This window comes from Telopea speciosissima, chromosome 2 (genome assembly GCF_018873765.1).
Source record: "Telopea speciosissima isolate NSW1024214 ecotype Mountain lineage chromosome 2, Tspe_v1, whole genome shotgun sequence".
Taxonomy (NCBI): Eukaryota; Viridiplantae; Streptophyta; class Magnoliopsida; order Proteales; family Proteaceae; genus Telopea; species Telopea speciosissima.
In genome coordinates, this window is record NC_057917.1 from 75,343,740 (window position 1) to 75,359,074 (window position 15,335).

General features: G+C 37.2%; 1 protein-coding gene across 3 annotated transcripts; it reads left to right on the forward strand.

Moving 5' to 3' along the window:
• Positions 1 to 3,636: 3,636 nt before the first annotated feature.
• On the forward strand, positions 3,637 to 7,575 carry LOC122652991 (beta carbonic anhydrase 5, chloroplastic). Of its 3 annotated transcripts, XM_043846895.1 has the most exons (10): positions 3,798 to 3,989; positions 4,657 to 4,724; positions 5,414 to 5,475; positions 5,604 to 5,756; positions 5,840 to 5,888; positions 6,078 to 6,191; positions 6,343 to 6,396; positions 6,714 to 6,796; positions 6,893 to 6,998; positions 7,255 to 7,575. In XM_043846895.1, exons 3-10 carry the CDS (start codon positions 5,459 to 5,461, stop codon positions 7,456 to 7,458), a joined length of 780 nt encoding a protein of 259 aa, XP_043702830.1. In that variant the 5' UTR covers positions 3,798 to 3,989; positions 4,657 to 4,724; positions 5,414 to 5,458; the 3' UTR covers positions 7,459 to 7,575. The 3 variants fall into 3 exon arrangements, with proteins under 3 accessions (XP_043702829.1, XP_043702828.1, XP_043702830.1); XM_043846894.1 differs by lacking the exon at positions 5,414 to 5,475 and having other exon boundaries at positions 3,637 to 3,989; positions 6,896 to 6,998; XM_043846893.1 differs by lacking the exon at positions 5,414 to 5,475 and having other exon boundaries at positions 3,639 to 3,989.
• Positions 7,576 to 15,335: the final 7,760 nt, after the last annotated feature.

A 15,335-nucleotide genomic window follows, 5' to 3' on the forward strand; every position in this document is an offset into this window, starting at 1 on the left:
ATTTCAGCAATACAATAAGAAGACAACATATATGAATTTTGTATTACAGCAACACAATAAGAAGACAATAACATATATGAATTTCAGAATTTAAGATGGTGCTGGACTCCTTATCACGTGGACAACATGCACTAGAAGGAATTGAATTAACTCAATCTCTATCATCATGATTCCAAACACAAAAAACAGTAAACGTTGAGGGGAGTGGAGGGCATAAACAGTTGAGACTCAATTGACTTCCAAATATTTTACCAAAAAAAAAAAAAATTTGACTTCCAAGTGGGAAAGCCCATGTGGGTGTAACTTGATAGCTTGTCCATTCCCTCATCAAATAACAAGAAAGGTAGTTCAATGATTCAATGGCGTACAAAAACAAGGAATTAAGGGGGCAGGGGGGAGGAGGGGAGAAGAAAGGTAGTTCAATGATTCAACGGCGTACAAAAACAAAGCAAAACCATCACTAGTAAGTAATAACAGATGCAGAACTCAAATCTACATAGTCTGTATTACAATATAGTAAAGTAAAAAAGACCAACACCAACAGGTTAGCACATGATAATATATACAAGAGTGCAAGAATGGGAGCTAGTAGTGGATTGGGAGAAATTAGTAGTAGTCTACTAAGCAGAAGCGCTTGGACCATTGGGAGAAGATGACTTAGAGGAAGAGGAACCTCCCTGGAAAATTTCAGCAAATATTCCATCAATTTGAAATATTTGTAAAAATAAAAAATATTAGATGAGTAATTAGACTGTGACTTCACTGTTAGTGAGAAAATTTTTGGTTTGTCATTTTCAAAAAATTCCATCATTTGCATTTTCAAAAGTTTGTATCAAACAACCAAAAACAATCTCAAAAGAGTTACAGAATAGGTAGATGATGCAACATCATCAGAAAAAAAAAAATAAAGATTAGAAACCTCCAACAGCTTTCCAGGGAATGCAACCTACAGATCTCTCTAATTTGAGTTGTACGCTCCAAACCAAAAGTCCACTTTGAGCTGTTGTGAAGCCCTAAAATGCATCGCCGGTTTGAGTGAGAGAGATAACACAGAGAGAGAGAGAGAGAGAGAGGTTGAGAGCGAAATACATATCAGAGAATGAGATGTATGGTTTCACGGAGGGGCTTGCAAAGTTCCTAATAGGCTGGTTCACAAAGGACATTGCCCCAGGCAGGATCTTCTTGAACAAAGTTAATGCTGATTTGGTCTTCAAAAACTGGCCAACAATTGATACATTTGTAACAAATCACAAGATGAAATCGATTGAAATAGAAACAAAGAAGAAGAGACTAAGATTGGATCGAGTATCCTACTCTCTCCCAGGTGGTCCTCTCACCATACCCGTCTCTCACAGCCATTAATGGCTTTAACTAAGCTCAATCTTTTTCTCAAACTTGACTTGGCTGGATATCAGCCTATTCTTTTATTTATAACTCCAACTGATTACATCCTAGGTTCATCTAAGAATATCTCAAAACAAAAATCTAATTAAAATAAAACTTCTATTCCTAATCTGGAAAATAACTAAAATGATAAACTTCTAAAACCCCAGGCAAGGAAGCAACCTTCATGGATTCAAAGTACTCCACGCAAGCAGTCATGAGCCCACAAAATCTAGGTAGATACTTCTTCTTTAGTCTTGACCGCAATAAAGAAAATAATCCTAAATTATCTCTAACTCTAATTGGATCAAATAACTGAATAATATACTAATTAGAAACAAAGACTAATCTATCCAACAGCCTTCCACCATTGGTCTTTAATAGTAGTTGGCCATGAGCCCACACAATCTTGTAAATTATCTCCAAGCTAGCAGGCCATGGGGCCCACATGATCTAATCATTATCCCCTCCTTAACAAGCAAGGAAATCTGGGAAATATGGAAATAAATCTGTAAACTATCTTCCTACAAATCGGCAAACTTGATTGCAAAAACTCTCCAAAATATAACTGATCGATCTCCTACTTTATTTCTGGAAATAAATCTTTTATGCTGCTGGACGATGTCGCAGATTGGGCTGGCATAATGCTACTTGATATGGGTTTGAATAAACCAGAAATTTTGGGCAGATACAACCCTGCCTTGGCCCAACAGAGAGTCATTGCTGCATCAGTTTCAGTGAGAAATTGAGAACTAGAGAGAGAGATCAGAGTGAGACAGAGTGGGAGCAATATAGAAATCAGAGAACCACGGGGTAGGGTTTGGGTTTCAACGTAGAAAGAATAAACATGCGGGAGAGAAAAGAAAAAGCGGGAATGCAAAAAGGTAATATAAGCCATACAGTTGCCTTTAATTAGTTTAGTGTGGACTTCTAATGGCGGTTTATTTTAACCGCTGTTATATTTCCTGTATTCAACCGAGGTTAATTAAAACCATGGCTGTATTTATACCAATTGTTGCGCTTCCAAAAAAACCGTGGCTATATTATCACCCTCGCTGTATATGTAGCCATGGTTATAGGAAACCGCCACCATAGAGTATAGATATAATATATATAAATATCATATACATATGTACAGATATAATTTATATATTTATATATATATATATATATGAGCAAGTGATCGCTGTTTGGTCATGTAGATCCTGCATCAGTACTGGGATAACCCTCACTGTACCATAGAACTGACTGTTTTAAAACGGTCAGAATCAGGATCAGTCACGGTTGATTTTAATCTGAATGATAGATTGTTGATCTAATTTCAATTTTGAAACCATGGTTAAAATAGAATCCCAATGAAAACCGATGTGAACCGATCCAGATCCCATCTCATAGTCATTTTATTTATGTAAACAAATCAACACCACATGGGGTATTACTTCTAAATGAAAATGAATACAACGAAAGAGGATCTCGAACAAGAATGGTTACAAGGTAAAAAATTTGGCTGCAATGTTCCTACAACCCATAATCGTAGGTGTAAACTTGAAATAATCCATCTACCTTTTGGGTTCACAAATACCCTCTTAGGCTTTACTTTTTCCGAAATACCCAGCCAATTTTTGTTCGATTATAAGCTTCACAAATGTTAACGATCGTCTATAATCTCTAGATATGTTGAAAAACTTTTGTAAAGAAAAAGACCGAAGGCCTACCCAGGTCCACTCGACTACCTCATGGGTGGGTGCCAAAATCCGAACCGGGTCTAAGCCCAGATTCCGTTATCAATCCAATAGTCAAATCTGGTGGATCAAAACATTAAGGAACACTTGTCAAACGTAGCAGATACGAAAATGGCTGACCTCAAAGGAAAAGAGAGAGAGAGAGAGATGGGTCACGGGTTTGATCAACACGTCAGATCATAACACCTTATCCCTTATAAACGATAAAATGATGAATCGACCAATACAAAAAACCACATACTGCCATGACGTCATGACCACTCTAAGAAGAACTTATATGAATTTCCTCATAAAAAGTAGTTTCCAATTCCATGGAAGATCCAACAAAATTGGAATCACTTTAGTTGCCTGTTCTGTAATTCCTCCATGGTTGTTGTTTATCTTCTTGTTCTTTGGTCCATTCATGGTACAGAGGAAAAAAGTTGATCAGAAGTCAGAACAGTAGATACACATATACTATAAAAAGTTTGTGTGCCACCGGCGCATGTTAGCTGTCTCTTAATGGTCTTCCACCGTTCAAGTACTAGTTGCCCATTTAAATACTTTTATTTGCTTCGGTATCTCCGCCATTTTTGGAGACCAAACAGTAATCCTAACACCCACCTCCATCTTCGGTTTCTTCGCCATTTTTGGAGACAAAATAGGGATCATAAGAACATTAACACCCACCACCTCGTCCGTCTTCTTCATTACGTTCATCCAGATTCTTTAACTGCTTTCTCCATTTGTAGATCGAAAACCCTTTTGGTGGGATCTAAAATGGCAGCTCAACCTCTGTATCAGGATTCTTTGTTCAGGTCCTCCATTGCTCGCCCCACCAATTCCTATGTGGGTCTTGCGAGATCTTCAATTGGGATTACCAGTGTAAGTTTTCAAGCATCTTCCCTTCTTCGCTCTATTGGTTAGCGTTTGATATAGATTTTAGTTCCTCTTTTTGAGCCAGAAATGGCTTCTCCATCTCTCCTCCCCCCCATCCCAAGATTTTTTTATTTTTTTTTTCAGGTATAAATTTTTTGTTTCAAGAGAAATGAGAACCCTGCAACTCTTCTCTGCCATAGATTGCTTTTCGATATCTCTCCTACTCCGCAACTAATTCCTCCATCGTCTCTGTTCAGTCAAAGTCTTTTGACTCAATTCTCACTAGGTCATGGCTTCAACTTAATTTCAGCAATTCCAACTTAAATTCTCCAATACCTGTCCTGGGAACCCCAGACAATGATGTCTCTGGTTTCGCTGGCTTCATAGAGTGTTGGGGAAAAATTAAAGCTTTTCGTCTGTCCGAACTTGAGAAAGGGGTCTCGGTTGCAGATTAAGAATTAATTTGTCCAAAAATCCATTCCAAGACTAACATGAGAAAGGAAAAAGCATACCATAGGTTGCCTTAATTTTTATTTAATAATTAGAAAGTTCAATTTTTCTTTTGGAAGTGAAACTGAGGAAATGAAAAACTATACGGAATGCTACCTTTGTTTTCTTGTTTTTTTTTATTTTTTTTATTTTTATTATCTCTGCTGATCTCTTTTTGCTGCAGATTTATGGTTCCCTGAAGAGATCGGAAAAAACTAGTGATAAGCATCTAGGATTATTGGTTTCAGTCAAGTAAGTCTTACAATCTTCCTCTAATTTTTGGTTGCAGAAGGGGGGGGAACAAAAAAAGAAGCTTTTGGTCTGAGAAAATCTGTTACATTCACTGGTGCTCTAGCATAAATTTCTGCACATATTTTAAAAATATAAGTTGAGGAGTGGTTATGTTGAAACTTCTTGTGTTCTAAAAGATAGTTGAGAAAAAATCCAGTTACTTTAAAGGTAGAAAACCATAATTTTGCTTTGTTTCCTAAATTTGTTGCTCATCTAAATTCCATCAATTTCTATAATTTGCTCCATCAAATTAATGGATGAGTGTTTGTTTCATTAAAACTCGTAGTTTTAGTTTACTAATTTCTATTTTTTATGTGATCCTCTTAATTTACATTCAGATGATAGCTATTTGTGATATATGTCTCTACGGAATGATCTTTTTCAAAAACTTGAGTTATGGGTGATTTAATTAGTTATCTATTGATAGCATTAATGAGTCATGTTTTTGGCTGATTATGCCTTTTATTTCTCACAATAGTGATTCAGCCATTCAGGTTGCCTTTAGATTTTCATGTTTTTGTTTTATTATCTCTTATCCTCTCAATCCTGAATCCCGCCCATAGACAGTAAAAATTTTATGAAATTTCTTGGGTTTCCGTGGCATGATATCTCAAGCTTCTAATATTGATCTTTTGATTATCTATTTATAGGAAAAATGTACTTTTAAGATTACAGACTTCAATGCAACCTTCGGCATGATGCCAAGAAATAAGTACATATACATTTTTTTTTGTCTGAGTCGCCTATGCTTTGTGATTCTATTGTTGATCTCTTTGGATCCTAATACATACTACGAAATCCACTTTATGCTTCTCTATTGTTTGAATTCTCTATTTGTAGGAATAATCAACCTTTGCGAGTGGAGGCTTCTAGAGAAATGACACAACAAATTACAAGCAATAAAATGGAGACTGTAGATGAAGTTGAGGATGGTTTAGATGTGTTTGCTGACTTGAAACATAGATTCTTGAATTTCAAAAAGCACAAATACTTGTGAGTAGCATCTGGTGGCAATAGAGGTTTTCTACCCTGGAGACTGATTAGTATTTCCATTAACCGAACATACTTTTGAACAGGGAAAATTCAGAGCATTTTGAAGTCCTTGCAAAAGCTCAAGCACCCAAGGTGATAACCTAACTAGGCTTCTTTCCTGTTCTTGTTTTGATGCGAGTTAAAAATATTAGGTCATCTCTCTTTACCCTGTGTGTTCATTTCTAAATCTGATAAAGAAGGGAGTAGCCCATAATGATATGCCTTATTTTTGTTGGTAACTGACTTGGATAATTTCGTGTGAACTAACAACTTGAGCAACAGTTCATGGTTATTGCTTGTGCAGACTCTAGAGTATGCCCTTCTAACATCCTGGGGTTTCAACCTGGAGAGGCCTTTATGATTCGAAATGTGGCAAATCTGGTTCCCCCATTTGAGGTATTAATTGTGATGCATTTCTTCTGTTTTGTCTCCATCTTCTTAGCTGTAATGCTTTTTTATACTAGTTTATTTTTGTTTGAAAAGTTCAGAGATCTATCTTAAGTAACTTGAAAAAAAAAAGACTCAACTTGCATTCCATCTTTTACAGAGAGGGCCATCAGAAACTAATGCTGCGCTTGAATTTGCTGTGAATTCACTGGAGGTAAGTATTTTGTGTCATATTCATATGCATATGTTGTTAATGATTCTACCTTCTTTTTATAGCTCCAACCCAACACACCTGGGGGGAGAGGGAGACAGGCATACACATTATGTTTCTGTGGTGTTTTTTATTTTATTTTTGGTAGAAAGGTTGCACTGCTGTAGTTAGGTCACTCATAGGTCACACTATAAGTGATGTGTATTTAATTAAACGTCCAACAATCATATTTGGATAACATTTTCTTCCCTCAATCTATAAGTCTAGGTTTTGCTCTTTCCATAAGAATCAAGAATTATAATGGGTTCTATTATTTGTAGGTTAAAAATATATTAGTAATTGGTCACAGCTGTTGTGGAGGTATTCAAGCACTAATGAGTATGCAAGACGAAGAAGATTCAAGGTTTGGCGGGATAGCTTCCTATGATTATCTTGGAGAACATTAGTATATTCAATGACCTTTACTAATTTCTGATTTCCGTTAATTTCTGTTTACCAGTAGCTTGATAAAAAAGTGGGTTGTTATTGGGAAACCTGCGAGGTTAAGCGCAAAGGCTGCTGCTGCCCACCTCTGCTTTGATCAGCAATGTAGACATTGTGAGAAGGTCTGTTCTATGCTTTCAATCTTCCATCACTCAATACATACTACAATAAGTCCTCTTGATATAATAATTCCATATATTTTCTGTCAACAAACTTTATACTTATGAGGTTAGAGTGGTTTTAAGATGAAGCAATAGGTGGTAGGGTAATATTTCTATGTTCTTCACATACACACAGAGCCAGAGATGTTCATTTATCAAATTTACTTGAGGTTTGCCCTATTGCTTGCTGAAATGAGTTATATTTTGTATGTTACAGGAGTCAGTAAATTGTTCACTAGCGAACTTGCTAACTTACCCATGGATAGAAGAACGATTGTGTAAAGGTTTTCTCTCTATTCATGGCGGCTACTATGACTTCACCAACTGTACATTCGAGAAATGGACGCTTGATTACAAGGGAAGCACTATAAAAGACAAAGAAAGCAGATATGCCGTCAAAGATCAAGCATATTGGTGCTGAGACCTGCATCTTTGCTTTGCAAATTTTTATTCATTACAGCTATTAAAAGTAGTAATTACTTTTTTTCTTTTTAAGAATAAAACCTGTTGTATTTTATTGTGCTTTTCATTTTCTGGGGTATTTGTACTTGTACCCGTAGTTGTGCAAACATTGAAACCAAGTGTATTTTGTCAAAGATGAAGCATATCGATGCTGAGACCTGCATCTTTGCTTTGAAATTTTTTATTCATTACAGCTATTGAATGTAATAATTACCTTTTGTTATTTTAAAGAATAAAACCTGTTGTACTTTATTGTGCTAATCCTTTTTAGGTGTATTTGTACTTGTACCCGTAGTTGTGCAAACTTTGGAACCAAGTGTATTTGTCAATACCTATTACATATGTTTGCCAATTGAATACTACTTTATTTATAAGGAACATCTCTAGTGGTTTGGGCAGCACTTCTTCTGATGACATCAGCAATTTTTTAGATAAGAAAGAATTGAAGGGAGGGGGTGGGTAACCTAGAAAGAGAGGTCCTTGGAACACCTTAATGCTCTTGGCTAATTCTATCATTTGACCATGTTTGTGAACATAGAACACAACATCCTCTAATCATGGGTTGATTTTCAATTTTATTTGATGTTTTCACTTGTAGAAATAATACTTGAAAATTGTTTAGAAAAGTTAATTCTCGATGAAGAACATGGAAGGTTGAGAAAACAAGGAGAAAATCCTAGACATGGTAGACAAAGTATGTCACTAAATTTGATAGGTGACCTGTCAAGGGAACTAAGGGTGCAACTTGAGCTATTCCATGAAAAAATCAGACTGATTTGAACTAAATTGGATTGGTTGTGGTTTTAGCCTTATCGAAAATTCATCAATTGCCCTGACTGAAGTGACACTCCTTATATGAAGTTCCCAACATATCCTAATGGGTAGAATTACCAAATATATCAAGTACCTTCCTAAGGAAAAATGACTTAATGTGGTTGTCGACCAAATTTTTCATGGATGTAAAATCCACTTACTGAGTCCCATTTACAAAATACGCTATTCTCAGTATTCTTCCATGGAGCCCTGATTTCATCCAGATGAACCCCTTCTCTGTGATCATAGACCAATACCTGTCAATGCCATCATTTGCATGCCCGTGCTGCTCTGTACTGGCAGTGCAATGTCCTTCTTGGAGTCACAATTTTGGAGTTCTGGGAGTTGATTGTATTCCTCAGAAACCATTTTCTTCCAAGCCAATATTGATCTTCCTTACTCCAAGTCTGGGTGGGATCCCCTAGTGCAATGTAGTGTTGATTGATGGAAGATAATCATGCAAAGTTACAGTGGTTTTCATAGGACTTGATCTTGTCAACCTCTTCTCATTGATTCTTATGCTTCATTTCATTTTTTGGATCTCCCTTCCCCCCCCCCCCCCTTTTAAGGGTTTATCACTAACCTTTCCACTGCAGGGGAAGCTAATAATGTGTGAATTCTGCTATGGTTTGCATCGTCTTTCAAAGTTAATAAGAGAAATTCAGCAAGAGCCTCTTCTGAAATCATTGACTATCTTGCTTCCATTTGATCTCTGGAAAACAAGTAGGAAGGTTGACTTATGTGTTTATATTATTTTTTTTTTGGGGGGGGGGGGGGGCGGCGTCTCAGATGCTAACTGGTGAATATATTACTTTTTAATCTTTGAGCTTTAATTTGTGGGGATTATTTACAGATTTGGGTATTCTGTTGTCAGATTCTATTAGAAATTTCAGGCATTTTGTTAACAGTTGGTTGGGCCATTACAATTACAAAAATCCACTGATCTGTTGTCAGATTCTATTTGAAATTTCAGGCATTTTGTTAACAGTTGGTTGGGCCATTACAATTAAAAAAAATCCACTGATCTCAGTTATGGAAATGGTGTTAACTGTTTTGGGCTTCCAATCTTTGCATCATTGTTGTCTTTTGGCAGATGCAAGAGGAACATTTTGCCAGGCCTGGGTAAGGGGTAATCTCACAAATTGGAAGGAAAAGGAGGGATTCGATCCATTGTGATTCGGTTCCTTGGTGTGGAGAGATCTTTACCACAAAACAAAGAGCTCATCCCTTATTGCAGATCTTTTTGATCAATTGGGGAGTGCGAGATATTCTCGAAGCTGGACGTACACTTGGGGTGCTACCAAGTTCGAATAGCAGAAGGGGATGAAGCTAATATGTGTAAAGATCTGTTATGCTACCACTAAATCTAAAAAGTAAGAAAAGTAAGGTTTCATTGATAATAAGAAAATTCAAGGGTCATGAAGAGCATTACAGTCAGAGAGAAGAACAAATGGGAGACGCCTTAGGGCCCCAAGAACATTTTGCAGCCACGAACTGTCCTGATTGATCTCTGATATTCACCCGTCTTTTTTTTGGATTGGAACTCAGCACAATACTAATTGACCTGAGCTACAGAAATGTCAACCACTTTCAGAATGCTTCACCTCCTTAGACTCCATTGATGCAGTATTTTAATTCTTCCAAATTTGCCAGCATGCGGAAGACCAGGCCACATTGCTTCTGATACATCATATTCTTTGGTTGAACTGCTCCAGAAAATGAGAAATTTACTCAAAAGTCTGACCTAGGAAATCATTTTCTCCGAGTTTTTGAGTACATTGGAACCATGTTGCCTTGTCATGATCGCTATAGAACAATGCATGAATGGGTGATTCGACCTTATTCTCACAAATTGCTTGCTTGGAATTCTTATATGAATGTCACAGTTACTGCCAAAACTCCTTGGATCCCCAATCATAATAATAATTTTAGATTTTCTTCCAAATTGGATTAGAAGAACTTGAGGATGAAGACCTCTAGTTGGACAGTAGGCCAATTTGCACTGAATTTGCCCCTCTTATCCGGGTCCCATGTTAGTCTATCCTCTTCCCCAGAAACATTTACAGGAACTCTTAGAGTTGGGTTACTTCCTGAGCATAGTTGTCCCCCATGTCTTCGAACTCTGTCTAATTAGCTCTGCCACTTTTGTGGATTGAGATTAGTTTGGGTGTTGCTGAGTTGGCGAGAATCCTTCAGTACTATAAATCCAAGGATCTTGCCTCATGTCAATCTTGCTGTCATTGCCAACTTGCCACCTAATGGCTAGTGCCCTTCTTTATAATGTCTCTCTCTCTCTCTCTCCTTAGATTTCTACAACCTCATTAGGATTTTTTCTATAATAATTGCTGTGTGGGGTTATGTAGCTTTGCATGCTTTGAAATTTTCATGTTTTATGTTTGAGCATTTACTTTGCACCATTTTTGTTTGCATCTGGTCAATCATTTCAGGAGGAGAATACGATCTCACCTAAAGTGTTTGGTGTTGGTATGGCCTTATTGGCAAGTGTAACACTTACTTCAATGCTTTGCTAATATGTAATGTGTACTTAAATGAATATGCAGGCATCAAATAACTCTTTCTTTGCTTCTTTTTAATTTTTTTTCATTAAGATGATGGGAATGTCTTCTGAAACAAATTCGAGCAGGTGGGTTTCCTAAGCAGAGGAAAAACCCACTGAAAAGATACAGCACCCTGAGTTAACAAATGTGTCAGCTTGTACTATGATGTTTGGTCATGTCTCTATTAGACTGATCTTAAGTTATGCTGCAGCATTTAGATGTCTTAAGAATAATATCAACCTCTGTTACAATTTCCTTAGGTTCTTTCTATGTTGCTTTCTAATTCGTTGACAGGTCGAAAGCATGCAAGATCAATGAAAAATTAAGACAGTAAGTGTAACCTCATTTCTGGTTTCTTCCTTGTATCCAATTTCTTTTTCTTTTACTTGTGTTACTTTTGAACTCTCTGTGTGTTTCATTTTGCTGTTTCTAGTGGCCTTTCTACTTTTAGCCCATTCCTGCAATTTGGTTTCACTTTTCTTCTGTGTACCTATTTTCTATGACTCTATGCATTTATGTTGATCACTTAATGAAATACCAAGTGACAGGTTTGTATAATAGTATAGACTTGCACTCAAGCTGTTACTTATATTGCATCAAAGCTTCCAACTTAATCATTTTGCAGGTCTAGGAATGGCTTGCCAGAAATGGAATGTTCCATTTTTTGTTTTTGTTTTTTGGGTTGAATGCTTTTGTTTTACAGAAGTTGGCAGTCTCATATTCCACTACATCCACAGATTAACAAAGGCTGCAGTCTCATATTCCATTAGCTTAGATATCATTTCCTCTAATTTGAAGACACATTGGCTTAGTGAAATTTTCCTTAAGAAAAAATTTCTTTGCTTCTAACCCCAAGGGGCAGCGCAGTTGGCAACGGACGAGACCTAAGGAAGCTGAAGGTCTTGAGTTCGACTCCGCCTCCCCCCTTGGGGCCACCCGCCTAAGACGAAACTTCCTAGTGAACATGGGGGGCCCAGTATCTCCCGATTCGTATGTATTGCACGGTCGTACACGTGCCCTAGGGGATTAGTCGGCCAAAGGCCAGATACCTCCCGTTCAAAAAAAAAAAAATCTTTGCTTCTATCGAGCCTTGAATCTTTGACCTCAAGGTTAGATATATATATGCACATTTCAATTTAAACATGATATTTTCAAATCATGTTCTGCAACTTCTTCGAATCCAACGTCCAATAAAGAATCATCAACTTCGGGTGTGCATCGATAGAGCTACATCCAACGTTGGTTCATCAGTCGGCGATGGATGATGCTGACTCATCCGGTATGGTTTATCTGGTTCGAATTCGGTTTTGGATTGGATCGGTTGTGGGTCAAACCAAATAAAATAAATTTATTTCTTGAATACTCATTTTATAATATATTTGAAAATTCATAGCTACTAATCCAAATTCAATGATTTATGTGTCGTGGAAAAGCTCTTTCCAAGTACTTTCTAATAGATTGAAAATTGGAAACTATTTTAGCCAAAAGAACCAAAAATAGATTTTTTTATATAAAAAAAAGGTTTAAATTGAACCATTTTCAAACCAATTTTGAATACACGTATTTTCATGTTTTTTGAAATACATGTAATCACAAAGTCTTGACCGACTGACTTCAAGGTCATTTGACCATTTTTTGACCCGGTCAACATTCCAATGCTATTTTGGTTATTTTTCAATTAATTTTATTGTACCTTAGATGATTCCAAACATTTGATGTTATTTTTTGATCTATAATATTCATGGGTCCATAGGCCAACTCCAAGCTAAGGGGGAAGGCTAAGACAAGTGAACAATCTACAATATGCAATTAAGGAGAATCGATCCCTTGACCTCCTTGGGGGGCATGCACTCAATTAGATGCAAAAGGTGTTGTTGGTTCAGGGTTTAAAGAATCGAAATCGGATCGGCCAAATCAATCGAGGCAAATCCTAATTTTGGCCGAGCTGCAAAAACCGATCCGGATTTGGAGCCCTTGAGTTGGTTGCATCAATTTGAGGGGTAGCATTGAGTGGCCTTGGCCCTGAGAGTCTTGTGTGGTGTGTTTGAGACCCATGAAACCCAAAGAGCCCCGCTCAACCTTTGGTTCCTTTTAGGTTGGGCCTCAAGTAAACCTATCGAGTTGGCAATGCTCTATCGGTCACTGGTCACCATATCAATGATTCTTTACAATTCCCTGGCAATGCGATCTTGTGAGGAGTTTACATGTTAAATGATCCATGTCAAGTTACACAATCTTAAACTTGTTTCATTTATGATCAAATAAAACTGATAATAAATAGTTGGGATTGAGTTCCCCGTCCAGCTGTATAGCATAAGTTAGAGTCTCCCTGTGTCAATCTCTCTCCTCCCACAATAGGGGGCAGATATGTCATTTCATAAGAGAGGAAAGAGATAGACACAGAAGGCGCTAGCATATGCTACGCAGCGTAGCCTGGCAGTGTTCTTTTGTCCATGCTAAATATATTAACCAGTAATGTAATACAACTTAACATATAATTTTAGCCCAAGCTGGGTCAAGATTAACCTAACCCAAAATTCAAAGCTATTCTAATTTCAGAACCTGGATAAACTTTGGGCCATGGTGGGTCTGTCAAACACTATCTACGTCTCTTACATGGAGGCTTGAATGTCTAAATTAAGGGAGAAAAAACGTCACCTGGTCGTGCCAGACAAAATGATCGCCACATCTCTGGTCATTTTGTAAAGGGTTTCAAGAGGGTATGACGGTCATTTTACCCAACTCTGTGTCAGTGCAGCAACCATTATCTTTCCCCTAAATTAAAATTTCTCACATGCCCCGATGCTGTGTTAGGTCAAACCCCACTTGGAGGAATACTAGCCCAACCTGAACGTAGATCAGTGCATGACACTGGCCCTGGCCCTATACTGTAAAAAGTTAGATCTCCATGACGTGTAATCGATCCAGATTTTGGAATAGATTCTACACTTAAAACCTGTTTTTTCCATCTTTTTTCCAATAGCAATAGTTAGCTTTTGGTCAACTTGCACACTTTTTGATTTGCTTAAAAAAGCAAATCGAGAAGATTCCAATAGAGAACCTTATTAGGACCCCAAAACACTTTGTTTAAAACAAAAGACATGATTATAGGGTAAAGCTAATCTCCTACTTCCCACCAAATTGATTATGACTAGTTGTATAAGTGGTTTACTACTCCTTAGCCTGCGGTTTTTAGGTCAAAGTTTTCCTGTGTAGCCCTTGTGGGGTCCAATTAGCTTGACATGTTGGAGCTAGCCAAGTGCCAAGATCTCCATCCTTATGTATTGGCTAGGCTGACCAATGTTGTGATTAGCCCTTCTATTGTTCTCCTCTTTTTAAAAGTAATTTTATAATTAATATGGGAAAAAATCTCTACTTGGTGGTGTTTCCTACGCCTTCTCACAGGACATTGTGAAATGATGCCTCTATCCTTGGGTAGATACCCAAATGTACTCTCCCATTGGCTCATATGCTTGTGTGGAAACCATGCAATCAAATAGAGATCTCTTGCCTAATTAATATTATCGATCTACTAATATTAATTAATGGGAGGGTTTTCTGAAAGGTAACGTACCTTTTACACCAACAGGGGACCAATGGGAGCATGTGAGGATGCATCAACAAGGGTGGGATCTCCACCTTTCATAGGGGGGTGGGGCGATCATTTCACACCCGTCTATGTTTAGGTGTTGAGATCACACTGTCTTTCAAGGTTCTTTTTTCCTTAATACTATCTACTAATATTAACTAATAGGGGAGGGTTTTCTAAGCTAACAGTATGGAAAACCTACCAATTAGAGGGGTGGGTAAGAGTTACTATTCGTCAATGGGGGGCAAGGAGGAGAGATATAGAGAGAGGAGCTGCTTGTGTAGCGTTTGCCGGCAGCTCAAACATAATTTTCCCTTATTTCTACATCTAGTTCAAAAGAGTATCATAAATAAATAACCTAGAAGATATCCTGAGATTAGCATACTTGGGTAACTTGTGTGCTAGCAAAATCTTACTCATCAACTGATTTGAATCTGTGCAGCCTGCCTCTATAGTAACCCAATATCAGGATCTTCTGCAAAATATTGAATCTAAAGGGTTCCTCTTCCAAAAAAAATTTTGGGTTTGGGTTGGCCATGGTTCAAGGGCTCCTAGGTCAACAATGGCAATCTCAATCATACCTATGCGAATATTTGGGCTTCTGAATTAAGTTCCTAAACATAAATTGGTTCATTTAATTTAAAAAAAAAAAACTTAAAATCCTTGCATTGATATCCCTCTATGTAAGCTTAAAGTCCTTTAAGTTTAAATTTGTTAAAAAATAACTTATATGAAGCCCATGGCCACACCTAACCCATTTAATAATTGTGCTTATGTGCCAAATCCAATAATAGTCCATCTATTAAATCTTCATTATTTGTATTTGATGTTATTTTTTTCCTTGGAAGGGACTGTTTTTTTATTTTATTTTATTTA

What these genes read in the sequence shown, in the direction of transcription:
- LOC122652991 (XM_043846893.1), top strand. Translation starts at nt 3,885, where the DNA reads ATGGCAGCTCAACCTCTGTATCAGGATTCTTTGTTCAGGTCCTCCATT. An exon ending in CTTCAATTGGGATTACCAGT is followed by an intron (nt 3,990 to 4,656) that starts GTAAGTTTTCAA and finishes TTTTTGCTGCAG; the next exon opens with ATTTATGGTTCCCTGAAGAG. An exon ending in GGATTATTGGTTTCAGTCAA is followed by an intron (nt 4,725 to 5,603) that starts GTAAGTCTTACA and finishes CTCTATTTGTAG; the next exon opens with GAATAATCAACCTTTGCGAG.